At 50.4% G+C, this 25,441-nt stretch overlaps 3 protein-coding genes across 3 annotated transcripts; all 3 read right to left on the reverse strand.

Moving 5' to 3' along the window:
* Positions 1-4,059: 4,059 nt before the first annotated feature.
* Positions 4,060-5,479, reverse strand: HOXD11 (homeobox D11). The gene is made up of 2 exons (XM_066189247.1): positions 4,873-5,479; positions 4,060-4,295 (listed from the first exon to the last, which is right to left on the reverse strand). Exons 1-2 carry the CDS (start codon positions 5,477-5,479, stop codon positions 4,060-4,062), a joined length of 843 nt encoding a protein of 280 aa, XP_066045344.1.
* Positions 5,480-11,685: 6,206 nt separating this feature from the next.
* On the reverse strand, positions 11,686-12,818 carry HOXD12 (homeobox D12). Its single transcript, XM_066189248.1, has 2 exons — positions 12,257-12,818; positions 11,686-11,924 (listed from the first exon to the last, which is right to left on the reverse strand). Exons 1-2 carry the CDS (start codon positions 12,816-12,818, stop codon positions 11,686-11,688), a joined length of 801 nt encoding a protein of 266 aa, XP_066045345.1.
* Positions 12,819-18,341: 5,523 nt separating this feature from the next.
* On the reverse strand, positions 18,342-20,100 carry HOXD13 (homeobox D13). The gene is made up of 2 exons (XM_066189249.1): positions 19,386-20,100; positions 18,342-18,592 (listed from the first exon to the last, which is right to left on the reverse strand). The coding sequence occupies exons 1-2, from the start codon at positions 20,098-20,100 to the stop codon at positions 18,342-18,344; spliced, it is 966 nt and encodes a 321-aa protein (XP_066045346.1).
* Positions 20,101-25,441: the final 5,341 nt, after the last annotated feature.

The raw sequence follows: 25,441 nt of genomic DNA on the forward strand, positions 1-25,441 counted from the left end.
AGAGAAGAAGAAGAAGAAGAAGAAGAAGAAGAAGAAGAAGAAGAAGAAGAAGAAGAAGAAGAAGAAGAAGAGGAAGAAGAAGAAGAAGAAGAAAGCGACATTTCCATGTTCTAGTGTGTAGATATAATTTTCCAAAATTACCAGCGCACCCTGGCTCCCATCACCCGTTCATATTCTCTGAGTTCGGCCTCACTGTAATTGCGAGGGGTTAAAGCACCTCGTACGAAGCCTAATGGGCTCAAGGTCGGTGTGGACTCTCGCAAGGAGCCCTCTCATGCCAAGAAAAACAAACAAGTAAACTTAGCGAGACATTTTTCCCTAGGAAAGTGTATGTCCACCGAGAGACCAGGGCATTTTCCTCCGGGATACGGCTCTGCCTGCAAGGGCTACCTTTGGCGTCAGGGATCCCAAGGATTTTGGATTGTACAATGCCATTTTATTACCAACGGAAAGGCTATTTCTAGGAAAGTGTTAACAATGAACTTCTAAAAAAAAAAAAAAAAATAAAAAAAAAAAATAAAAAAAAAAAATAAACCACACACCAACAATCCAGCAGACAAAGTGCCAACAAATGCGCTCACGAGAGACTGGGTTTTAAAAAAATGCGGAATATGGCTAAGCCAGTATGAAACAGATTTCGATGAATTCTGCAAATAAGTAGAAAGCAGCGAAATCCTTTCTTTCCTCAAGTTCTGACCAGAAGTGCACACTGGAAGGAAAAAAAAAGATAAAGCAAAACAAACAAACAAACAAAAATCTCGGAAAGACAGAACAGACGGAACAGACAGCTCGGATGCTGGAGAACGTCCAAGAAATTCATAAGATTCACTTTAATTCTGTAAGCTCTACTTTCATTTTAATAGATCTCCATAGCACTTTTAAAGAGAGGGACTTAATTCAGCAATGCCTTGGCAAGGTGATGTTAGGATATTAAAAATATCTTCTTTTCTCTTTAGTCTCTCTTTCTTTTAAAAAACAAGCACCCTCGGGAGCTAATGTTAATCTCGCCTTTAAATAAAATACGTTTTTAACATTCTGTTTCCTGTACCTAGAGGTTTATCTAAGAAAATCCTCGAGTAAGAATCTAAGATAAATTGTGGAAATGCATGTTTTTTATATTACTTTTGTTCCACCCGCATCCAGGCTGTCCTTAAAGGAGTAGATAGATTTTCGTTCTAGGGAACGAATTCTGAATATCTTTGGGGTTTGATTTTTTTTTCTTTCTTAAAATTATGGGATTTTTTTTAAAGCTCGGATGCATTATAAAAGATTACGACCAAAAAAAAAAATTCTTTTAAAGTGGCATATTTCTCCAACACGTCACGGTTATGGGTTATTTGTTTAATAAATCTTTTTGATGCTTTATTTTCTCATTTGAAAGGCCCTGAAATCTTATCGTTACTTATATATTAGATATTTTATTAGCAGTGGAATTATTATTAGGGGGAAAAGAGACTGGAGCACCGGAGGCTGCGGCATTGCAGCGCCTGGGCGCGCCCTCCTGTGGCCGCTGCCCGCCAAACACCGGGAATTTTCTCCTCTCTGGGTCTTTCTCCTCAGCTCAATCTGCTCCCAGCCATGGGTTTCTTCTTTTCTTTTTAAACAGAAACTCAACACCGCTATCATTGAGCACTTATGCGAGATTAATGCCACGGTGTTTCGGTTTCCGCGGCCCGCTTTTGCGGTGTCTTGGCATTTTGAAGGCGCATTAATGCTCTGAGATAGGCTGTTAAAGCACTGCAGGGAACAGAAAACCAAACGACTCGTTCCCGCCGTGTGGATTAAGGATCGGGAGACACGCGAGAATTTTGCTAGAAGGTCAGGCAAAATGCCGTGAAGAATTCCCCGTGACTTCACGAGTTTCTAATTAATGGGCTTTGTGGGGAAACTGCATAGAAATATCGCCTTTCTCCCTAAATTACGAGACATTTTCTACCTTTTCAAAATTATTATTTTTCTGTAACCAACCCCCTCTTTTTCTTATGAGCTTAAAAAAAGAAAAAAAAAAAAGAAAAAAAGAAAAAGAAAGGGAAGAAAAAGAAAAAAAAAAAAAAAGAGGAAAAGGAAAAGTGTTTTTGGGTCGAATTCCCAGGGCACGGAGGAGAAAGAGAGGGAAGTGAGGAGCCCCCTGTGCTCCAGCTGGCAGGGACTGGAGCAGGGCACGCTCACTGCACGACGCCGAGAGCTCACCTCGACCCAACCAGGATTTTCTTTGCGTTATGATGCATTTGCTAATATGGCCAGCTATGCGGTAAAAAGTGTGTGTGTGGCTGTGCGTGTGTGTGAGAGAGAGCGAGGGAGGGAGGGAGTGAGACAGAGAGAGAGTGGGTGGTGGTTGAAAATAACAGAGGAACCTTAAGGCGCCTAATTATTCAGAAAGGTTAAAGGTGATGACCTTGACATTTTGGAAGTTCAAAGGCATACACTTATGTTTTTCTTGCTAAAGTGTTTTTTAAATTTTTTTTTTAGTCATGCCTCACTCCTCTTCTATTTCTCTATTTTTTGAACTCTCCTTCTTTTTCTGACTTAGTTGGCACTTTTGCCTTCCCTGCCTGCGAGCGTTGCAAGAGCCACCTCGTCCTATTCAAAAAAGGCAAATTCTTTTCTCACTCGTCGCCTTTATTGCACACTGCGGAAATCTCTTTTTCGCCCACCAGAAGGTGTATAATATAACCCAATTAAGCTGTTTAGAACCTCGAGTTTTATGGTGTTGTCTAGACAGTTCAAGGTTTTGTAAACAGCCCAGCCAGGTCACGCAAGATAAAGCGGCGAGGAGCGGAGCGGATCTCCTCCGGGTGCCGGCCCCCGGCGGGCCCCGCCGCGGCCAGAGCGCGCTGGGCTCCGCTCCCGCCAGCGCCGCACGTCGCTCGCCCTGCCGGCAATCACACTGAAGAGAACCACCCCTCTGCTCCCTAAACTGTTGGGGGTGGTTTTGTGGTTTTGGTATGGGGTGGTTTTTTATTTTTTTCTTTTTTTTTCTTTTTTTCTTTATTTTTCCTTTTTTTTTTTTTTTCTTTTCTTTTTTTTTTTTTTTCTTCCCCCAACTAGTGCCAATTGTTTATAGCTCCCTCTTGTCTGACTCGTTTGGAGCCCTCGGTCTTTCTGCCTTGGTCTTCACTAACGAGTAAACAGTCATTGACGTTGGGGATTCTGGGCGTATTTGGAGCCTGACCAGCTAAACGAAAAGCCTTTTTCGTTGTTTATAGTAATGGTAGCACCATCAGAAGTGATGGTGTGCAGACAGCCATGTTGGCTCTGTCTCACAGCGAACGAGGAAGGTACGCATACCTACAAAGGGAGAGTCAGGCATCTGAACTATCACTTAGTTAAAATGCTTTTTAAATAACCCGACTAGACTTCCTCACGTTATTATTTAACTGAACTTGGCTCTAGCCCGGAAAACGCTAGGATCCTTCGGAGATGGAAATCCATACAGTGCACGGAAGTTATAACCTTAACTTTACTAGAAACCATTTATTCACATGAAAAAGACAGTGGCCCATGCTTTTGGATGACAATAGAAACATATATATATATATTTTGTATATAGCGAGCGTACATTTACCATCTCTTAAATAAACCGCATTCACTTAAAGGGAGGAAAGTGTTATCCTAGCTCAAAAGCAACAACAGAGCCCCCCCCCGAACTCAATGAATTGTAAGCAACAACTACCAGACACTCCGCAGGTCCATTGCTGGTACTGTGGGAGAGGGAAAAAAAAAAAAAAAAAAAAAGCACCTTTGGCGAAAAACCCTCGAGAGTGAACTGTTGGATTTACCCTAGTTTCCCCTTATCAGGAATCTGCTCCGCCAAGCCCCGAAATCTCCAGTGGCCATTCAGTGTGGGGAGTTGCACATGAAAATGAAACTTTTCCGCAGGGTGGATGTGTCAAGTAAACAAATTAACTTTTGTATTCAGATGGTATTCTTTGTTTTTCTTCTTTTTTTCTGTTTCCTTGCTTTCTTTTAATTTTTAATTTCTTCTTCTTCTTCTTCTTTTTCTTCTTCTTCTTCTTCTTCTTCTTCTTTTTTTTTTTTTTTTTTAATTTTTTTTTTCCCTCAAAACAAGGGATTCCCTGTGAAATACTGGAGTCGATCTCTGTTCAGTTTCTTTTCTTTCATCCTTCGATTCTGGAACCAGATTTTAACTTGCCGGTCAGTGAGGTTGAGCATTCTGGACAGCTGCAGTCTCTTCTCTTTGTTTATGTACACGTTGAAGAAAAATTCCCGTTCCAGTTCTCTTATCTGATATTTGGTATAGGGGCACCTCTTTTTCCTTGATCGCTGGGGAATTGCTGAAATTCAAGAGAGAAGAAACTCATTTACGCTGTTGCTATGAACATGCTCAGCTAAGATTTGGTCAGAGACTTTGATAATATCCCATTGCCTTGAAAGCAGCCCACTAGCACTTCAAAAAATATTCCTGACGCTTATAATCTCCGACTGACTTAGCAAAAAAAAAAAGCTAATATTTCCCAACTTCTCCTTAAAGGAGAGCTCTTCGAGCAAGACAGAGAGATATTTAAATGGGCTGGAAAAATTCCAAGTTTCTCAAACTCCTCTCACACACACCCCCCGCCCCAAACAAACGAAGACCTTAAGCTCTAAACCGAAGTCAGCTCTGAGCACTACCTGTGAAATCTCTCCGTCTCCCCACGACGAACCAACAATTTAATAACAATTAATATCCTCTTCCAAGAATACCTTAAGCCCACCTAAATTGGTTTCCTATCGTAAACACGCTTTACAACGGTAAAGGAAATCTTATAGGATATATAAAATCCTTTGGATGCTTATAAAATTGCACATAAAATGCGGCTTGACAAAGTGTTGGCCTTGTACTCTTGCCCCCAATTTACTACTGATACCTACCTGAACTGTTGCTCTTCTCTGCAACAGCCTCACCAGAAGGGGAATCGGCGCTGTTTGCTGGTGTCACTTTCTTCTCCTGGCTGGAAGGTGTTTTACTGCAAGTGCTGTTCTGGGCTTTCAAGTCGCCCTTCTCCGCGTCTCCCTCGCTCTCGGAGTGCTGCTGGTACGGGGGTCCGGGGGCTGTCTCGTAAAACTGGTCGAAGCCTTGCGGCAGGATGCCGTTCCTCCCCACCGAGCTGTAGAAGTTGGAGGCGGCGGGAGACGGTCCGTGGTGGCCGCAGACAGGGTCCGTTTTGAACAACATTTCCGTCCTCCTGTTCGCAGGCTGCAGAAAGTCTCTGTGCATCACCTCTTCAGCTGAGTAATAAGGAGCATAACTGCCCCTATACTGCCATTTGCTGCGCTCTAATCCGTATTCCCTGAATGCTACTTCGCGCACAGGTTGAACATGAGGTAAATTAGAAGAATAAGGAAAAGTCATTTGACAGGACGACGATTGAGACAAAAAAGAGGGTTTCGTCGAGAAATCTGAGGGTGAGACGTAATAGGCGCACCCTGGCAGATACATATTGGATGTGCCGTGACTGCAATCATCAAACTCAGTCATGTCTTCCTTTTTGCGATTGCAAGCAACCAGGAGGCTTCAATGCATTGAACAAGATCCATCTATTGCACAAGAGGGTTTGGACAGGATCAACTAAGAAAAAATCCCCACCGTGTGCTGACGTGCAATTCATCTTGATTGATTCTAGTGGTAATTATGTCACGTGACGCGATGTAGAAATGTCCTTATATCTATATCAGCCCCTCGGAAAGGCTCCTAAGATCTCTCCAAAGAGCCCTCCCAGCACGGGGAGGCGAGCGCGCCGTTTGTACAAATATAGCCGGTGTTAAGTCTCATCCTTTCACCAGACGATGTGAGACACACGTAGGTGGTGCGGATCACCTGGGGCCGCGCCGCCCGGGCAGGCGCCTGCCCACCGCCGGAGCCCGGCGCGGAGCCCCACGGAGCGCAGCCCCCCGCCCGCATCTCCGCCCGGCCTCCCCCGGCAGAGAGGGGGGAGCGCAGCCACCGTCGGGGAGAGCAGCCCCCGGAGCGAGGGTTGGGGGGCTCACGGACGGGCACCCCCGGCTCGGAAACGTGATCGCTTCCTCCTTAGAGGGAGCGATACTCTCCGGCCGCCGCTCAAGCAGATGATGAGCGGGTGCGTGATGGTTCACTCAGGAAAGCCAAGTCCCATTCACACACTCGAGTGTACGGCCGGATCTGCCCGCCCGGCTCCTGCAATCCACAGTTGGCATCAAAACCGGTCACGAAATTCAAAGCCTGAGTTTCGATCACCTCGTATTCCCTCGCTTATAAGCCCAAACACTGCGCGCTTGTGTCAGGGCGCCAAACTGAAATGAGAAACACGCAAACAGAAATCTCTCAGCAGCCGGATTTACGAAAGGGAGATACTTTTCGAGCTCTCTGTAAGGTAGAGGGCTATGGCAGGAAAAGAAGTCCACCAAGCACGGTTTCCTTGGGAAGCAGAGGAGCAGACAAAGTGACCTCTGTTCCCCTGCCTCCAACTCCCACCAAAATGTTCATTTTCATTGGAAGGGAAAAGCAAGACTTGGGAGCGGGCGACACGCACAGCAGCCGCCAGCCCCGCTCCCGCCCGGCATTCGAGGGCTCATTTTTGCCAATTTTCCTTTTTTCCTAGAAATATGATTTCATACAGACAAACACAAACAGGGCCGCAAAGGCTTAAAAGAGAGGAGAATAAAGAACACACGCCAGCAATAGTCCTGTACTCCACCAATTCCTCATTCCAGAAACCTTTGCCAGCTCTCTATGGGAATGGTTTTTTTCCGCCACCGTACAGCATAGCCAGGTTAGCTCCACCACATGTCGCTCTCCAAATAAACCCGATGTCTGGGCGAGCTCCCCAGGCCGAGCACGGCCGCCTCCGGACACCCCAGCAATCCCCGGGCGGAGGCTCTGGCAAGTCCACAGGCCCCACATCACCTCCACAAAGGCAGCCTCCAGGTCCCATAGCCAGCGGAGAGCCCGGCAGGTGGGGAACCGGCCCCACAGCGTTCCGGGCGAGCGGGGAGAAGGCCCGTGGGCTACCCGGCTCCTCGAGGCGGCCGTGCCCGCTGAGGACTCGGCTCCGCTGCTACAGGAGCCTCCTGCTCGCCCCCGGCTACGCGATGAGGAGAAGCTCCGTGGGCGGGAGCCCCGCAGCCCGGGTTGCGCCCCGCACCCTGCCCCCCGCCCCGCCGCCGCCACCGCCACCGGCACAGCCCCTCCTGCATCGCCCGGCTCCCCAGAGCAGCCCAAGGCTACCCCAGGGGCTTCCATGCCGCAGCCAAGCAAGCCCTTTCTGAAAATAAGAAGACCAAAGCCAAGCAGATATTATGGAGCTCATTCTTAACACACCATCACCGGCGCCTCTTTCTTTCCTTTTCTCTTTTCTTTGTACAGTTGGGGTGGGGTTTTTTTTGGTGGGTTGTTTTTTTTTTTTTTGGGGGGGGGGGGGGGAGTTTGTTGGTTTTTTTGCTTTGATGCCTCACTCGCAAAACACCTCAAACGCCACACATTGATCCCAGCAGGTAGACTCTTGCAAGTCGCAAGTTATCACTAGAAATCAAAGCACAGAACGGCCATTCCCTCCCTTTTTCGGCTTTTGAGCCCTCTCGGTTCTGCTGCAACAAAAAAAACCACCTCCCAAAAATGATGCCTGCGCAGTTAAAATGGCTCCTGTGCCACTAATTACCCGGACCTTGCAGCAAAGCAGGGCAGGGCTCTGTTTGGACGGTGCCCCCCCCCCCCCAAGGTTTCTGATCGCCTATCTCGTCAAGAGAGATGGTTCTGGAAACCTATGGAGCTTCATTTTCTTTACCGTTCAAACAACTAAATGCGCCTTAGCCAGAATCTTGCACCTTCTTTTCGATGCAGCAAGCCTAGCATCAATTAAATTTTGGCGCAGGAGCCAACCGGTTTCAACTAATTCAAGTTCAAAGACATGGCGACGATTTGTTAGCATGAAAGCCCTTTTAGGAAACAGTCCTTTAAAAAACGATCTAATCTGGGAAACGTGAGACCAATATCACAGCAGAGACCCCGCTAGAATAAGGCAGAGCTGGGGGTCTCCGCCTGCTAGAGCGTTTTCACCCTGGGGTCCGTCCCAGCCCAGCTCTGAACATTACAATAACACCCCCCACACTCCCCCCTTTTTTCCTTTTTTCCCCTTACGCAGATTAAATAGCATCGAAACATAAATGCACATCATGTACACAGTCAGGCGAATACTTTACCGTTAGGCGTCTTGAAACATCTGCAATCGTTGCCTGGAATCACCAAGTATTCAGGTCCAAGAGACATTTCCAAATGCTCTCCGTGGAAATTAAGGCGACTTGCGTAACGTTTGGGCTTAAAAATACACCCGGTCCGGCTGGAGAAGATGCAGTATTTTTGTGCCACCCAAGATAAGACACTAACTTGACCTTAACTTTGTTATGGCGCCCCTAGTATCTGGAGAACGTGAACAGACACTGTCTGGCAGCTCTCGTAAAAACCGACTGGAGAAGAGATTCTGAGTCATTTCATTTATTGCCACTACAGTTCTGCAAGAAAGCTTTTCCTCTCTGCCAAACTTTAATTATTTATGCTCTTTTAGGAAGCACAAAGGCATCCAGAGCCATTCCCAACAAACCAAGTTGCGTTTGCAGCCTTATCAAAAGAGGAGGAATGGAGAGCCTCCTGCAAGGGCTTTATCACGTTTAGGCTGCGGTGGAAATGCAAAGATGTTTATGTTTGAGAAAATAAAGGGATGCTGCGAAGGGACGCGGGCGTGGGCGCAGCCATCGGGTGCCCGCTGCTCCATCCCGCCCCGCATACACCCGCAAAGCCGGCACAGGGGGCACCTGACAAGACACCCGAAATAATCCAGCCGGAGGGCGTGGAGTACATCCACCTCACTCGGGTGCATCTCCTATGCGCCCAGCCGGCGTGTCGCACACGCTTGTGCACACATGTGCCCAGGGGACAGCTCGGGTGGGTGTGCACAGGCAGAGCCGCGCAGGCAGGGCGCGCCCCACGCCTGCAGCTCTGCCACGCGTGTGTGCCTCCCCAAGCCCGAGCCACTGTCCTCGCCCACTGCTTTAGAGCAAGGGATGGAACCTGGAGTATGGGCACGCGTGAAATTATGCACCATTTTCTACCGCCCGTGTGTCTGTGCTCAGTATGAGCCCACAAACACGTACGTCTGGGGGTGCACACACGGTTACACACAACGGGCACTGCTGAAATGAGTGCATCCATAGATACACAGGCACATACAGAGATACATAATACACAGACTTTCTCAACAAATCGCAATTCAGATCCTACCTCCTCTGTCTTTTCTCTTTCCGTAGGCGATTTAGACTAGGAGCTTCACAATAAGCCATCATCGTGGATCAGATGAGTTTAATAAATATTATATTGCCTTTCACGTATTTTGACCCGAGGTTCCTTCTTCGGATTTCACATCACCCATGCAATAAAAGGACGGGTTGTACTAGGGAGGACTAGGATAGGAAAGAACAGCTTAAGGGGTCAGTTTCTCATGGACTGTAGCCGTCTGAGCAGTATTCCAGGAGAGAGTAAGAAAAGGGGCTTTATCTGGTTTTTCCTTTTCTCCTGGCTTGCATCATTGGGGTTGCTCCTAGTTTTTTTAATTAGGAAATGCCACTGGATGAAGAGACCCTCATTGTCCGCAATGCGTCAACTCCCAGCACAGAGGCTGAACGTACCAAAGATTTGGAGGGACCCAGGAGTGGTTCCTGTGGCTGTGGATGACTAGGTGTGCATCCCTTGCCTCCGGGGAGCTGTCACCCGGCGGGGCTTCGTCCCCGCTTTCCTGCTGGCAGCCACCCCGCCATGAGCGAGGTAGGGTTTTGTCTGCATTGGGCAATGCGGGCGGTAAGAGTGGCGACAAATGCTTTGGGGTGGTTTTCCTTCTCCCCCCGAAACACCACCCAAGCGTTACCTTTGGGGCTCTCTGGAAAGCTTTCGGGAAAATGGCTACATCTCTGCCCGCCTGGGAATTTATCTCCAAATTCATCAGGACTACCGTGCCCTCTCGAGCAGTACTTGCGAGCAAAGGAGTGAGTAGCAGGGAGGTTCAAATATGATTCTTTATGAAATAATGAGTTTGTTGCCTTCGGTAAGGCTATAGCCCGGTGCAGGTAGGTAGCAGCTTTGTGCCGTTCTTTGAGATTGTTTAGACTTTTTGTGTACGCCACGAACAACCATATCTGAGACAATTTTACATGCCAGAAGAGAAGGCAGCCTCTGCTCGCCTAATTATTATTACTGTTGGGAGGCGTGGAAATGCTCTTCGTTGAGAAACGAAGACTTAAGTGGAAATTGCAGCCCAAAGGCATTTTAATGCGGACATAAAAACCCATGGAATTCATATTCTGAGGTATCAGACTAAGGGCTATGTGTAGTTTCCTCAGGCCCTGGAGCTCTGGCCGGTCTGACTGCTCTGGTGTTGCAGAGGCCGGCAGCTCTCGGCAGAGAAAGCCTCTCATCAAGATGCAGGAAAAATCGATCTCATTTTCGTCCCAAAACAGTGATCGAACGGCTTAGACACTGCCTACCAGCCCCGCTGGTTGGGTTATCCTCTGAGGTTTATATCTGGGCAAAACCCCGAGCCGGTTCTTACTTTTCCCTCACAAAGATCTATCCAGAAACGGCCCTAGGGATTGAGTGCTGAAATGATCGGTCCCACCAAAACCTCCGTGTTGTCCCGACTCCCGTGCCTGCAGCACCTCGGAGTGAGACGTGGGCCCCAGCCTGCCGCCAGCCGCGCCGAGCCTGGGCCTCTGCCCCGGCACCGCCCGCTGCCTTTCGCCTGTGGGGGCAGCGCCTGGACAAGGCCAAAGTCAGGAGCGCTGCAAGGGCAGGGCCCGGCCCGGCCACCTGGGGAGGCACCGGCGCCCGACTCCGCGACCCCTGCGCCGCCGCGGGACGCCGCGCTGCCCCGGAGGCGGCTGGCTCACGGCGAGGGGCACAGGGCCGCTTTTACCCGAGACGGGAACCTCTCGGCCGTGCCCGTGGAGCAGCCCTGCCCGCGGCCCCGGCGGGCACACCGAGGCCTCCCGGCCGTGCCGTGCCGTCGGGGCCGCGCTGAGCCGCGCTCGGGTTACGCGCGGGCCTTGCGCGGGTGTCACGTGCGCTCTCCGCAGGGCTGCGGTCGGGTCTGCGGCTCCAGGGGCAGGCTGGGGGAGGGTGGAAAAGGGGAAAAAAAGAAAAAAAAAAAACCTAAAGAAAAAGGTTTATTTGCTAACCACTTTCCCCATCGCTGCTCGAGCAGGTTACTCCAAACCACAAAACAAGCCGGCGCCCCAGGCTCGCCCTGGCGGGCAGGGCGGCAGATGAAGGGAGCAGCCGGGACTCACAGAGCTGACGTCTTTACAAGGCGTTATTCCTTTATTTTGCTGCAAAATGGTGTTTACATACAGATAAAAGAAATCTATCTTAGTTTAGCACCGCTTGTTCTCCGGGGAAAGAGAGGGTAAGGATGCAGGAGAAAATCTATATAAATGGAGAAAGAAAGGTAAAAAGCTGATAATACATATTTCCGTGCTGGTCCGGCTGGTCTTCTTCATCTTGGCTAAGAACTCAGTGTTGCCTACTTACGCAGGGATCCTACGCGTTTCAAGAACTTGGTTTAAATGGTAAAAAGACACACTCCCCGCGTTTCACTGGCGCGTACGCACTAATCTAGGGGTGAACACTCCGGGCACAAGTTCATGCAGGAACGGGTGGACTCTGCTCTAGTACATAGAAAGAGCCTGCTCTCGCATTACTACTCTCTTCTTTTTCATCCTCCGGTTCTGAAACCAAATTTTAACTTGCTGATCGCTTAAATTCAGTCTGTTTGATAGTTCTTTCCTCTTCTGTCGGTTAATAAACTCATTGAGGAGAAACTCGTTTTCCAATTCAGCAATTTGTTGTTTCGTGTATGGTTTCCGTTTCTTTCTTGATCTCCCCTGGGTGGGACACCAAGGCAAACCTACAACAAACACATCGATAATTTGGGGGATCAAGTCTGGATATGCAAATTTAGTAATATGAAAAAAAAAGCAAACCAAAAAGTAAACTCAAATAAAAAAAAGAAACCACAAAAAAAAAAAAATCCAACCCGCAAGATAGCAGAGCTAAACTAGGTCCGAAAACTGGGCAAAGCACATCTGACAGCACAATTTCTATCTAACCTCCGAGTTAGATTAAGCGATTTTTGTTCCGAAAGAGTTTCAGGGAGGGTGATAAAGTAATTACAGACACCTCTTAAAAAGAAAGTATGGCTAGGTCGCTTCTAACTAAAGCGAAATATTTAAGGCATACCATCCTGCACTGAAGGTCTGAGGCATGACTGGACTGCTGCGGGCTGAACTGTCAGGTTCAAGTTGACGGGATTCTTGATGTCCTCCTTTAAGCTTGAATTGCAGGAATTCACTTCAAAAAGGGCAGCCGAGCCGTGCAAACTTCTCTGCAGGCTCGAGTGGTCATACTTTACGGGTTTTAAGTTGGTTGTGTGAGTAACAGTTGGGTCATTTGCAAAAGATTGCCTCTGCCTGCATCTCTCCTCTTGTTTGGAGCTCGTATCGTGGGCGTAATATTTATTGTTGTCTTCCAGGCACTCCTTGTTGCCGTTGGAGCTGATGTTGATTGGAACGGAGCCGGGGAGGTAAGGCTGCGCCGCGCCGCCGAACGCGTGGCTCTGCGGCTGGGCTGCGCACGAACTTGAGCAAGTCCAAGGGATCGAGCTCCGGGGGTAGGAAATGGTGGGCAGAGCCGCCAATTGACTGCCATTAGCCCGCAAATTAGGAAAATAAAAGGAATCTGGAGATTGCAAATTCAAGAGAGAACCAACGTAGCCAGATCTGTAGAGACTGCGATCACACATTTCCAACAAAGGACTTCAGCTGTTCTTACAGCGGTATTTAGTTACAACAGGGAATAAGCGGAAAGCCTGAAACGATTGGACGAAACTTTGCAGACAGGTTCTTCAAAGCCGGTAATTTCAGCACCGCCTCCAGCGACCGAGCCACGGAGACCCCCCCCCACCTCCTTTTTTTTTTTTTTTTTTTTTTTTTCTTCCTCTTCACCCCCACTTTTAAAAAGTCTTATGGTAACACTCGAAATATGAAAATATCGAGCTCTCAAGAGGGAGGGGAAACCATGGTCTCCGCTTCTATAAAAGTGGCCGGGGCGGATTGGTAGAGCTGCGGCGCCAGCGGAGAGATGAGAGGAAAACAAACATTTGCCGAGAGGACAGGGCAGCCCCGGGTGCAGCCCCAGTGCCGGCCGTGTCCCCGGCTGGCAGTGCCCGCCGGCTGGCAGCACCACCCGGGCCACAACGATACCCACGGTAAGAGTGAGCACAGAGAACTAGAAATAACTTGTGATGTCTGTGAGATGTGACTGTCCAGGGCACACGTATGTACTTCTGCCCCTAACTGCACGATATGCATCTGCATATGCGTGCAAATAAAGTCTTAATCGATCGGATATTACCGGGATCGTCATTCTGGCACACTAATAACCAGTATTCTCTTAGGTCCGCAGGTCTGCCCCTTTTTACCCCTTTTGCCTTTCATCTTCACTTGGAAGCGCTTCTAGGCGATCGCTTCTAAAACTCGGAGCTTGTTTCGTCTTTAAAATACAACCAAACAAACACCAACAAACAGAGAATAACAACAGCAACATCACAGAATTACTTGAGCAACCCTTTGAGATTAAACAAACCAACAAACAAATAAAATAGACAGACTTCAAGAAGGAAAATGCCAGGATTTGCTCTTCAGCAGAGAGGGTATGAACGCAGCAGCGGGCAGAGGGGAGAGTCAGTCTCATCTACCAGGTTGTGTGTGAGGAGATTTTCTTTCATGAAAAGAAAATTATCCCTTACCGTGCTATTTTGGGGGGTTATGCATATTTTTATGTATTTGATTGATCAAACAGGAATCCATTTATTCCGTTATCTCTCTCATTTCCCCACAGCCCCAGAGTGAATAAAGTCATATCTGAGAGCATCCTCACAGGAGATTGCTCGTGTCCTTTCCCAAACCGTGCCGTTCATGAGACTGTTCTTTCCGCCGAGAGGAGGCAAGGCCCCGTGTGTTGCACCCAGGGACCCTGGCAGGGAGCTGGGAGGCTCGGGAAGGAGTGGAGCACCCACGGGCTCCGCGCTCCCGGCCGCTCGCTGCACCACCGCCCCACATGTCCGCGGGACACTCTGGAGGCCGAGCAGCCACCCGGACCGGGGTTTCTATCCTCGGCCTCTTTCCCAAGAAGATCTCCCCTGGTGTGTGCGAGTCCGGCGTCAAGCGAGGCCTTAATGCCCAGAGTTTCCCTCTTTCATTACCTCGATTAAAAACTTGAACCTAGTTAGCATGTAGGGTTAATTTTCCCTGTTATTATCCTCTTAATCACAGTTTTAATCTTGGTTTTATTTCTAAGGCGAGATCAGAGACTCTGCCCTTCTTGACATTCTCCTAATCAAATTCATCTTTCTGTTTAATGGGAAATTGAGGGAAATTCTGCAGTAATTTCATTGCCCTGGAAAAAAAAAATCTTTAAATGATTGCTCTCTCCTAGACCACACAGGACCACACAAGCACCGCTGGAGGATATTGCTGACCACTGCCTTTAATTTTTATTGTTTGAATTATGTCTACCAATTGAGTCTCTCTCTTATTAGCTGATTTGTATTCTAACTTTGTGTTCCCTAAGAAGATGGACAATTTTTTTTTTTCATAATCGCTTTTTACGAAAGAGCTGACTGTAATTTTCGGTTCTTGGAAGAGAAAAGGAACATTCAGTTCAAAGGCTGTATTTTTGTCTGCAATAAACACAGGGAATGGATGTGAGTTCCCAGTTACCGGAAAGAAAGGTGACACTTCAAACTAACTTTTATGGGGTTAGAGAAAACAGAGCTTTCAATTAATATTCAACTTATTTGTAATTGCTAATTAATTTTTAAAAAAGAAGAAAAAAAAAGAAAAAAACAGTAACCCCCCTGAAATAGCTGGAGACACTCACAGTTAGGGAAAATGTTTAAATCTACATACAAAAACATTTACAGAAACATCTTGTTCCAGAGGCGGCTGGCCTCGGAGCCAAGGGGAGCGGGGTGGGTGGAGGGAGAGCCTTGTACGGAGTTGTGCTGCCTTTTCCAGCCACAGCCGGCTGCTGGTTTGGGGGCGGCGTGTTAATGCCGCGGGTGTCCCCCCGCTTGTGTCGGTACAGGAAGTATCACCACTGAGGAACAGGGCGATCTGGAGGCATGCTTTCACACGCTCCTTTCCTCTTTTCCGCTTGCCTTTTTTTTTTTTTTCTTTTTTTTCTTTTTTTTCTTTTTTTTCTTTTTTTTTTTTTTTCCCTGGTTTTTATGTAGGCGTCCGGATAGGCCTGGACATCAGAGCTGACCACACGCTATGATTTCACTGGCATAGTCGTCCAGTTTACAGATGAAGGGTGCTCTGCGTGTGACCGAGCAGCCTCCCTCGCTCATTTATCACCGGGAAACGCGGCACCCGAAGCGAGGCGGCTTCCCTGCCTATGCCGGGGGTTGTCCAGGAGATGGCAGGATTGCCTCAGACATGGCTGGGAACACAGCGCTCCTGACAGCCGCCCAGCAATGCATCACTGCGCCAGTGTGCATTGACCATTCCGTTTGTCGAGGTACATGTTAATTATCTGGGATAACGTGCGCTGCATTTCAGGCGGATCATTCATTCCCTTTTCTCTAAACATGGGCGGCTGCGGCCCGGCCCCGGAGCCCGGGGCAACTGATGTCCTGAAGAGCCCAAGCTGTGGACGAGAGGGTTTTGAACAAGGCTCACCAATGCCCCCGCTCCAGGCTTAGAAAACCCTTTTAACCCCAGCCGGTAGGTAGAGGGGCAGATGTGCGCCTCACCCTCCTCCTGCCTGTAGCTGCGGTCTTCTTAATGATTCTGCACGTTCTCGTGAAACTAAAAGGCGACTCCTCTCCATCTGGTACCGATTTGCCAGACAGTTCGGGTTTCCTTCTGCCTAAGGAAGGCGGCTTTGGCCCGGCAAACTGCGCCTTCTGAAAGCACGGAGCCCGGCAAAGCCAAAGGTTAAGCCTGGAAGGAGGAAGAGATCAGCCCGCGATGGCTCCGCGGCCGGGAAACAAAACAGCTCTGGCAGTGCCCGGCCGTCCTCTGCAGGGAGAACCGGTGGGAGGAAAAACCTCTGCAGAATTAATGGCGCTATGTGTGGGTGAGTGGGGGTGCCAAGGGGGAGAAGACAAGAATTCAAAGCATTCGGAGAAAACAAGGTTGCATCAGCAGAGAGGGCTGCTCCAGGCACGCAAATGATGAGCACTACAAGTGTCCTTTTATACTAGAATTAAACAAAAATACGCTTTGCGATAAAATCTGAACTGCTCCGAAATGAACATTTTTTTCGTCCGTTCAGGGGAAACAATCACCATGAACGTGCAAGCGGAGTAGCAAGGGGAAGGAAGAGGGCGGAGGGGGCGGAAGAGAACCTCCCGATGGAGCCGGCCGCTTGCAGAGAAAGCGGAGGGGCATCGCTCCGGGCCGGCCGCCGAGGAACCGGCAAGTGCCGGGACGTTTTGGAAATGGAGAACAAAGGGGCTGCGGGCCGCCCTCGGCCGCCAGACACCGGGCAGACAGAGCAGGGCCCGGAGGAAGAAGGGGAGGCGCAGACTTTCGCCTGCTTCCCACACCCTGTGTTTGTCGCCGGCAACATTTCTTTCTCACTAAAACCGTTTCCTATGGACAAGGCGCTCTCGGATGCTCTTTCTCATCCTTTAATACGAGTCTCACTGTATCTACCTCTCATTTTCTAGGAATGGCATCCTGCAAGGGTCCCTGAGAGGATCCCAGGCAAACCTGGAGCTCGTGAAACCCCCTGCGGCAAAAGAAGGCGAATTTCTTTTTCTCTTTTTATATACAGCGAAAAGATATCATTTTATTAAAGACGGTTCAGGAAAAGATTTTCAACATCGTTAACAGTTTGGTAGTTCAGATTGTATTTCCAACACAAATTAAAAGATGACTTTAAGACAGAATTTTAAAAAACGGTTTATGGAGAAATAGGTTTATCGTGTGTCTTACCACATACAAGGGTAATCAAAATGTTTAGAGCAATAGGATATTATAATAAATAATGCTAGTTTGGAACACATTTTAATAATTAGATGAGGCACATTAACAGAGAGGATAACGCTTCTCTCTCCTAGTTGTTGATTAGCGTGTCTGATCACCCTGTGTATATCATAACATGCACACTAGGTTTAAAAGAATAAAAAAATCGACAAAATCTTAGCCTTTCGGCCTATATAAGTTATGGCATCTTTTGAATTTCCTTATTTATTGCTTCTGTCATTAACACCCGTTTAGTTTTGTAAATTAAAAGCTAGCAGTGACCTTTGCTTGTCCGACAAGATTTTCTGGGCGGGAGGAAGGACAAGAGTCTTGGGCCGGTCCAGACAAACAGGGCAGAGCGGACATTTCCCGCCAGGTCTTTGCAGGTCCATACACACCTCAGTAGGGGCAGCCTCTCCTGTGGCTGCAGGGCGAGCTGGCCAGTCCGTCATGCCGAAAGCACTGCCCCGAGGCGCCGCTGTCCGCGGAGCGCTCAGTCTCACAAAGCCTGCCTGGGACACGAACTCTTCACTTTTTTTAGCCGGGGCTCCTTTTTCAGGCGGGCAGTATGGGCTCCTTGTACTGAAAACGAAACTGAGGCGGAAAACCCCCACAAACCCAACTTCAACCCCAAACCTGCAGAAGCGGGGAGCGCGGTGGGACGTGCCTGCGACTCTGCGCCCTGCAACCGCTCAGAGATGTTCTCCCTTCCTCGAAAAAATAATGAAAATTCTGCTGCAGCCAGGAACCCTCCACGCAATTCTCTCTTGGTCCCAGTGGACCAGGCAGGTTTGGCAGGAGCCGGGTGCTGCCGCGGGTCCGTATTTCGGCTTTCTTGTATTTCCGATTGATTTTTTTTTTTTTCACTCGGCGTGTTTTGAAGTTTATGATACCAAATCAAAACTGACACTTTTTGGCACTGGCTGTTGCTCAGAGAAAAAAAAAATCACAGAATACCCCCCAAACACTTAAGCATTAAAAAAATTATAACTGTTACCGTTCGACATTTTAAAATTAGTTTATACTGGCCTAGAGGGAAGAAGAAAAAATATAATAATTATTAATAATATTATTATTTTCAAAAAGAAGAAACTATTATTCAATTCAAGACTCGTCAACACTCCCTTACACTGAGAGAAAAACGCTGACTTTCACGGAAAACAATTCCCGAAATTTCGCCATCGCTAGAAGGACAAAAAAAAAATTAAATATATTTTCAAGTCTTTCCAAAAGTCTTTAGCTGGTTGTAAATTGAGTTTATATTTTCATCACTGTCCGCAACTAATATATCAGGATACGTTATCTTTCAGTTTGGAGACTATTTTCTTATCCTTCACCCTCCTGTTCTGAAACCAAATGGTAACTTGTCTCTCAGACAGGTTTGTGGCTGCGGATATCCTTCGCCTCTTGTCCTTGTTAATGAACTTGTTAATGGCATATTCATTCTCGAGTTCTTTAAGCTGCAGTTTTGTATACGGAACTCGCTTCTTTCTCCCACGCCGGTAGACACACATATCGGGCTGGTTTAGTGCAACGTCCCCTATTGTAAAAGACAGTATGTGAAAAATCAGAATTTTATTACAGGCGTTTAAAGCTTAACCGATACTTGTTGGGCACTGGTTTTCATGGGCAAATAAATAATGCCGGGTTGTTTACAGTTTATTATTATTTACACTGCCACATTATTTGCACTCTAGTAAAGCACCACCAAAACTTTGATGGACTGTCATCACTTTTCAGGCATGCATCGCTAACCGAGCATGCAGGGCGGCGGGGGCATTGGTTGGGATGCTGAGTGCGGGTCGGTGCTGGCTGTGCACACAGAAATCGCTTTGGTGAGACTTTCCCGGGTTTGTTTGCATGTGGTTTGTGCCTCTGTGCCCTCACTACTCGCAGTCTCTTAAGTGCTCTGGGGCCGCCGGATCAGTCGCCAGCCGGAGAGGCAGAGGAGAGCACGCCTTCGAGACACCGTCCTGCAAACTTCAAACGCGACTACAAACCCGGCCACCGAGGGAAGCAGCGAGAGAAGGAGCCTGAGGCCACCCCGGCGCTCGCGGACCGGGGCTCCGCTGCCCTGGCGCTGCTGGCGGGGAGGTTCTGGGGTCAGTCCCGCGGGTATGGAAAGCAGAGGGTGAGGATTTTCTCGGGGGTAGACGGCCGAGGGGGGAGTGAGGAAAAGAGAATATCCACCACCCCCACCCTGCTCTATGCGTGTCTGTGCAGCGTGTCCAGCTCGGCAGGCCGCCCCTGCAGCCCGGGGGGCGGGGGAGGGGACGGGAAGGCGGAGGAGGCGCGGAGGAGTTCTGCTCAGACCATTTCTCCCCCTCTCGTACCTGGAAAGGACGATTTCCAGAAGTGTGAGCTCTGTGTCTGATCTTTGGCACAGTAAACCTGACTATTCCAGCCATTAGCCAGAGTCCAAGACTGATAGCCCTCCATTGATATGTATGTTTCGTGTCTCGGTTCCCCAGAGCCAAACGTTGACACCATGTCTATGTACCCAGGAACGTGCTGGTAAGGGGTTGTATAGCCCTGGTAGAAGGACACTTCCTTTGCCCTGGAGGAGACTTCATTGGCGGGGACACTCGTGCTGGTCAAGCTGGAGACGTCCATGTACTTTTCCACGGGAAAGCCGCCAATGGAGGCATGGGGGGGAGACTTCAGGGCGTTTTGCTGTATCCCAACCCCGTGGGACATCCTGCAGCTATAGTATCCGTTGCCAAAGTGATACCCATAGCCCAGCGCGGGGGCGGCGGCCGGCGTGGTGGAGCCCGGGCAGTCCTTAGTCGGGGGTTCGGGCCTCGCCGCCGCCCCCGAGCGCTCCCCTCCGCCGGCGTAGGCAAAACCCGAGGCAGCGGCGGCGGCAGCGGCGGCGGCGGCCGCTCGGCCCGTGTGCGCCGCCCCGAAAACGGGCGAGGAGAGAAAATTACGGCACTGCCCGGGGGCTCCGCCGCCGCCGCCGCCGCCGCCGCTGCCGCCGCCGCCGCTGCTGTCGCCGCGCAGTCCGTCCATCTCCCAGCTCGCTGCTTTGCTCATGGCTTTGCACATCGCGGGCGGCGGCGGCTCGGTCCCCGACCGGGCATGATGCGGATGGTTATTTGCCTCCAACAGGTTGGATCCTGGCGGTACGTTTATAAAAACGAAGTCCAGGTTGGGAGGGGGGAGCGGGGTGGGGGCGGCCGGCCCCAAATTAGTTTGCCTCAGCCCGGGGGGCTGCTCATAGGCTGCCGTCGGAACATGTGACCCTCCCGCTGCCCGCACGGCCCCTTTCGCCTCGCAGCCCCCCGGTCGGCACCGACGGCGCTCCCACCCTCTACTCCCACACCCGCCCCGCCGCTGCGCTCCCGCCCCGCCACGGCCCCGACGCTGGAGCGGGTGGAGATTGGGCGGGCGAGAGGCGGTGATGCCCCTCCGGACCGACCTAGGCCCCCGTTGCCTTCATCTCCCCCTTTCTCCTGCACGCGGCTTCAAAAAGGCCAGCCGAGTACCACTGGACATTTTGAGGCCGCGGGCAGGGGCCCTTTTTTACAGCCAAGGACAGGGGTCTCACCGGATCCATAGCGAGACCTTCTCCAGTTCATTGTTGAGTCTGCAAGAGGAGGAAAACCCCAACACAGTCTTTGCATTCCATCCTCTCCACCTCCCTTCTTTCCGGCGATATATGGCGTAGAAGGGCTTTGTTATACGGGAAAAGGGGTCCCCTGGCTTCACTGAACTGTCGGTCCCCAGGAGAACCTTCCCTTTACCACCTCCATCCCCCCCCTTCCCGCTCCTCCTTCAATATCGCTGCCGGCTAGGAAAATGCAGGGGCTGTGCGCAGGGCAAGATGGTAAACCTGGCACTCATTAGATGTGGCTTTTCCCCGTGCAGTGTCAGTTCATGTCGTGGTAAGGCAGCCTAGTTAAAACGCAGAGTTTGCTTACGCTCACGGCTCTTCCCGTGGTGACTTCCCAAGACGGTGGCAAATCCTTCTGTCTTCTCTCTCGACTCTCACACCGAGTCGGGATGGAAATGCAGGAGCACGAAGTGCTGGAAATGGAGAAAGCTCCAAAGACGATTCCAAACTTCAGCCCCAACTGCAACCTCAACCACAACCCCAATCCCTACCCCTCCGGACCGAGTCCAGTCGCTCCCCAGCTGGGTATTGCACACTTAGCTCTATCTTGGGCGAGGAGGGCAAGAAGTTGCTGGGATAAGTGTCAGCTTCGAGGAGAAAACTCCGCGCCGCTGAAAATATTGCTGGGGCTGTGTTTACTGTCCCTACGGAGGCTCAGGCGCATGAGAGAAGAGAGGCAGCCGCCATGGAGGTGAAACTGTATGCCAACACCATTTCGGGGCTCCGGGGGTGTCCTTGCTGAGCAGCCCGGGCAGGTGGTGGCGGGGCTCCTCGAACGCTGGGCTATCGCGGGATAGCTGCAGGTCCCGCAGCAGCCGCCTGCCCCGCAGCCCTGGTTTGTAGCCGGTCTAATAATCGTCGGCGGTATCTGGAAGCGGGGTTTGGAATGACAAACGGTTGCCCGTAATTACGGCAGCAACCGGATGGCATAGTCGAGTTCATATTCATTAGCTCTGACCGCGTAATTGCTATTAATCTTTCATAATCAGCTAAGAGTGACCCAGGCGTGATTACATATTTCTTTCGGTTATAAGCCGAATCAGTATTTACTCTCAGGACACTAAACACTCCGCAATTAGAAGAAAGTTTTGTCGAAGAACCATTTTCTCACTCTTTTATGTCCCTGCAAGCAACTTTCTAGCGAAAACATTGCTATAAAAAAAAAAAAAAGTTCAGAGAAACGAAGGACTTTATTTCTCCGAACATCTTTCTATGTGTGTTCCCACGTCCTGCTGTGTTTCCTCTTCCAACAAATGCAGTGAAAATTTCTCTCATGTCAAGACCTTTAAATAAGGCTGCGAAAGGCACACCTAAAGAGCAGGGGTTTTTGGAGCTTTTTGAGGTCGATTGCATAAAAGGAAAACACGGTGCAGCCGCAGCGACTCCCGTAGAGGTCTTCAGCCCTGCCGAGACCTCTGCTCCAACGAGAGCACCTCGGTGTACCAAAAAATTCTTTGGGCGGGTTCATTACCAAAAACTTCAATTCTGCAAGGAGCTGCTTTGTGAAGGGTGTAGAAAACAGCATTGCCTTGCATGGCAGAATATTATGCGCAGGAATAAATGATCTCATGAGCAAAGGTCGGTTCTTTGAGAGCACCCACCCGGTTTACAAGGAGCAGGATGCGTCCCGCACCCCCGGTCCAGGGGGCCATGCGGGGCTCTGTGCGGAGGCCCCGAGCAGCCCAGGGCTTCCTTTGCCGGGGACAACAGTTCCCATCGAGGCTCAGCTCCGGGTCGGGTAGGGCAGGAGGACCTGGCGTGCTGCTGGCCGGGCCTCTGTCCATGCGAGGCCGTCCTTGTCTTCGCAGGACAGCGCTTCCGCGGGTGGCCAGCGCCCCGAGGAGTCGCGTCGCATTTTCCATTGACACATTGCACGGGAATCTGCAGAATACATGAGCTAGAAAGCAACGCTGCAGACGTGATTGTGCCTCCCCGGAAGAAAAGGTTGTGGGCTTTTTTTTTTTTTTTTTTTTTTTTTTTTTTTTTTTTTTTTTTAAAAAAAAAAACTGAAATAATCTCATTAGTCAAATGCGTTTACCATTATTTAATACAGGTAGTATTCCACTAAAAGTGGCTTTTAGTATCTGCCTAGTATCCATCTCTTGCAGGAACCCCGCCGATTTTTTATCTCCTCCCTCGCCAGAATTTGCCGATGGTAACTTTGTCTATAGGAGTTGCTTCTCAGGTAAGTGTTTGCTCTAGGAAAAAATTTCTCATCCAAGGCAAACAGAGAACGCAAACAAAACCACTCGATTTATGCGTCTCCCATACCTTATCCCGTGCCCACTGCGTTCCGTTGTTACCTTTTAACTTGTATGAATTTTAATAGCTAAACAGAACAGAAGAACTTTTATTTTCCTCCATGCCTTTAAGAAAAATTAGCCAGTTATGATAACGAATAGATTGAATAGCAACACGTGGAGAATTGTTAAACTATTTCCCCCTCCAGATCTATGCCATAGCTTCTTACTTCTTTAGTTACTTCGACCTTAAATAGTTTGTTTCGAGACGGAGAAAGTTTTCTCGGGGCTCTCGGTGCAGCGGCCACGGGCGCCTGAGCACTGTGGGCGTTGAACTTGAGCTCTGGGGTCACGGGCTGGCCGCTCTCTGACTGCCACCACCGCTCTGAAGCAGCGCGGGGACCTCGGGACCCTGACCTTGGACCATCTCGGCAGCCTGCTGCGGTTACAACTTAAACTGCACCATCGGCCGAGTCCCTTCGCGACCGAATTTATCGTTTATCATTATCACGTTATTATTGCGACTTGCTTTATCGTTTGAATTAAGCCCCGTCTGTGTGCAAAGGCAGCCTCAGAAGATATCGTGTAATTGTGAAGCTCGTGTAGTGTCCCGTGGATTTCTGCCTGGGCAGCGCGGGGAGGGACGGTGTACAGCAACCGCGGGACTCGGGGACACGCTGTGCTCGTGTCCTTCACTTGCGAGTGACATTTCACAAACAATATGGACTGAACACGCCCCAAGATTGGCCCTGTGCTGATATGGCGGCCTGAGGCAGAGCGGAGACTCGGGGCTGAACAGGAGTGTGCTGCGCGCTCAGACACTCGGTACAACCGCTGCGAGGGCGCGGAGCTGCCCTGCCAGGCTGCCTCCGGCTGGTGGAAAGGGGCGGGCAGGGCTGGACGACAGGGTGGCAGCACCTCCGAGAAGGACCGGCGAACAGGGATGGCAGGGCCTGCGGGCAGATCAGGTAGGGCTGGAGGGCAGGGCCGGCGGGTACGACAGGCAGGAGTGGCTGGGATGGCCAGGACAGGACGGGCAGGGTCGGCAGGGCAGGACGGGCAGGGCTGGTGGGCAGGACAGGCAGGGCAGGCTGGCAGGGCAGGGCTGGCAGGTCAGGGTGGGCGGGGCTGGTGGGCAGGACGGGCAGGGCAGGGCGGGTACGGCCGGTGGGGCTGGGGGCAAGCAGGGCAGGGCAGAGTGGGCAGGGCTGGTGGGCAGGATGGGCAGGGCTGGCAGGACAGGGCAGGCGGGCAGGCAGGGCAGGGCAGAGTGGGCAGGATGGAAAGGGCAGGGCTGGCAGGATGGGCAGGGCTGGCAGGATGGGCAGGGCTGGCAGGGCAGGACTGACAGGGCTGGCAGGGCTGGGAGAAGGACAGGCAGGGCAGAACGGGCAGGGCTGGCAGGGCTGGGGGAAGGATGGGCAGGGCAGGACGGGCAGGGCAGGACGGGCAGAGCAGGGAGGGCAGGGCAGGCAGGGCTGGTAGCGCAGGACGGGCAGGGCAGGGTAGGGCTGGGCTGGGGGCCGGACGCGCAGGGCAGGACGGGCAGCGCCGCCGAAGCGCCGCCAGGTGGCGCCGCCGTGCCTGCCGCCGGTGCCGCCGGCAGCGGAGCGCGCCCCCCGCGCCGCGGGACCCCGGAGCGGCCCCGCCGGGCCCGGCTCCCCGCGCTCCCGCACTTCCCACCGCCACCGCACTCCCAGGCCACCGCACTGCCGCCTGATCCTGCGCTGCCTCCGATGTCTCCTGCGCGCTGCCCTGGGGCCCTGTTGGCAGCCTGCCCCGCTGCAGGGTAGAAAGAATATATTCCCGCCCGTCTCCCCAAGAAGGCTCTGACTGGTGAAAAGTTGCCCGAGATGTTTGTCTCATTTAATACGAACTTCATTTCAATTAACCTACGTGACCCTTTTTCCCCCCGTAAGATTTAATAAATGACTACTGAAATATTTTTTGATGCATCTAGCAATAACTTTCAAGGTAAAAATCTGGCCAAAGGCCTAAGCAGCTATTTAAACTTATAAGAACAACTGAGGAAACAGAGTCTAACAAAAGCTCACATATTTCGGCAGTTCCTCGGCGGTCTCTGTAACTTCCTCCCCGTTGGCCCACTAATGTGGCGTCAATGTCCGTGGTTCTTCAGGCTTAGCTGGTGGTTTTGAACAACTACAAACATTTTCGGAAAGATTTTGTAGACTGTGCTACTCTTTTTGGAAAAAAAGCCCCTACCCAACAAAACCCCAAATGGAACACCACAAAAGAAAAGCAACAATTAAGAAAAAACAAAACACACTAGATAAACAAAATAACAATCCCATAATATAACCCCCCCCCCCCAACAGACGCACACAAAAGACACCCCAAGAGATAAACATCAGTGCAGTAAATATCTCTAGTTTTCTGGGAATATGAACAACAGACAACTAGTTTATTAGGGGGTTGATGGTTTGGGGTGAACTGATTAACTGCATTGCAGGGAAGTTTTGCAACCTCACCTCTACCTAGTGGAAGATTATTAACGTCTTGTATAACGTTTTAT

Source organism: Chamaea fasciata, unplaced genomic scaffold (assembly GCF_029207755.1).
Source record: "Chamaea fasciata isolate MVZ Bird 193981 ecotype frontalis unplaced genomic scaffold, bChaFas1.0.hap1 SCAF_8, whole genome shotgun sequence".
Classification (NCBI taxonomy): Eukaryota; Metazoa; Chordata; class Aves; order Passeriformes; family Sylviidae; genus Chamaea; species Chamaea fasciata.

Coding starts and splice junctions, on each gene's coding strand:
- HOXD11 (XM_066189247.1), bottom strand. CDS start 5,479: ATGACTGAGTTTGATGATTGCAGTCACGGCACATCCAATATGTATCTG. Junction 4,296..4,872: donor AGAGAAGAGCAACAGTTCAG/GTAGGTATCAGT, acceptor CTTGAATTTCAG/CAATTCCCCAGCGATCAAGG.
- HOXD13 (XM_066189249.1), bottom strand. CDS start 20,100: ATGTGCAAAGCCATGAGCAAAGCAGCGAGCTGGGAGATGGACGGACTG. Junction 18,593..19,385: donor CTGGAAATCGTCCTTTCCAG/GTACGAGAGGGG, acceptor CTTTTACAATAG/GGGACGTTGCACTAAACCAG.
- HOXD12 (XM_066189248.1), bottom strand. CDS start 12,818: ATGTGTGATCGCAGTCTCTACAGATCTGGCTACGTTGGTTCTCTCTTG. Junction 11,925..12,256: donor CAGACCTTCAGTGCAGGATG/GTATGCCTTAAA, acceptor TGTTTGTTGTAG/GTTTGCCTTGGTGTCCCACC.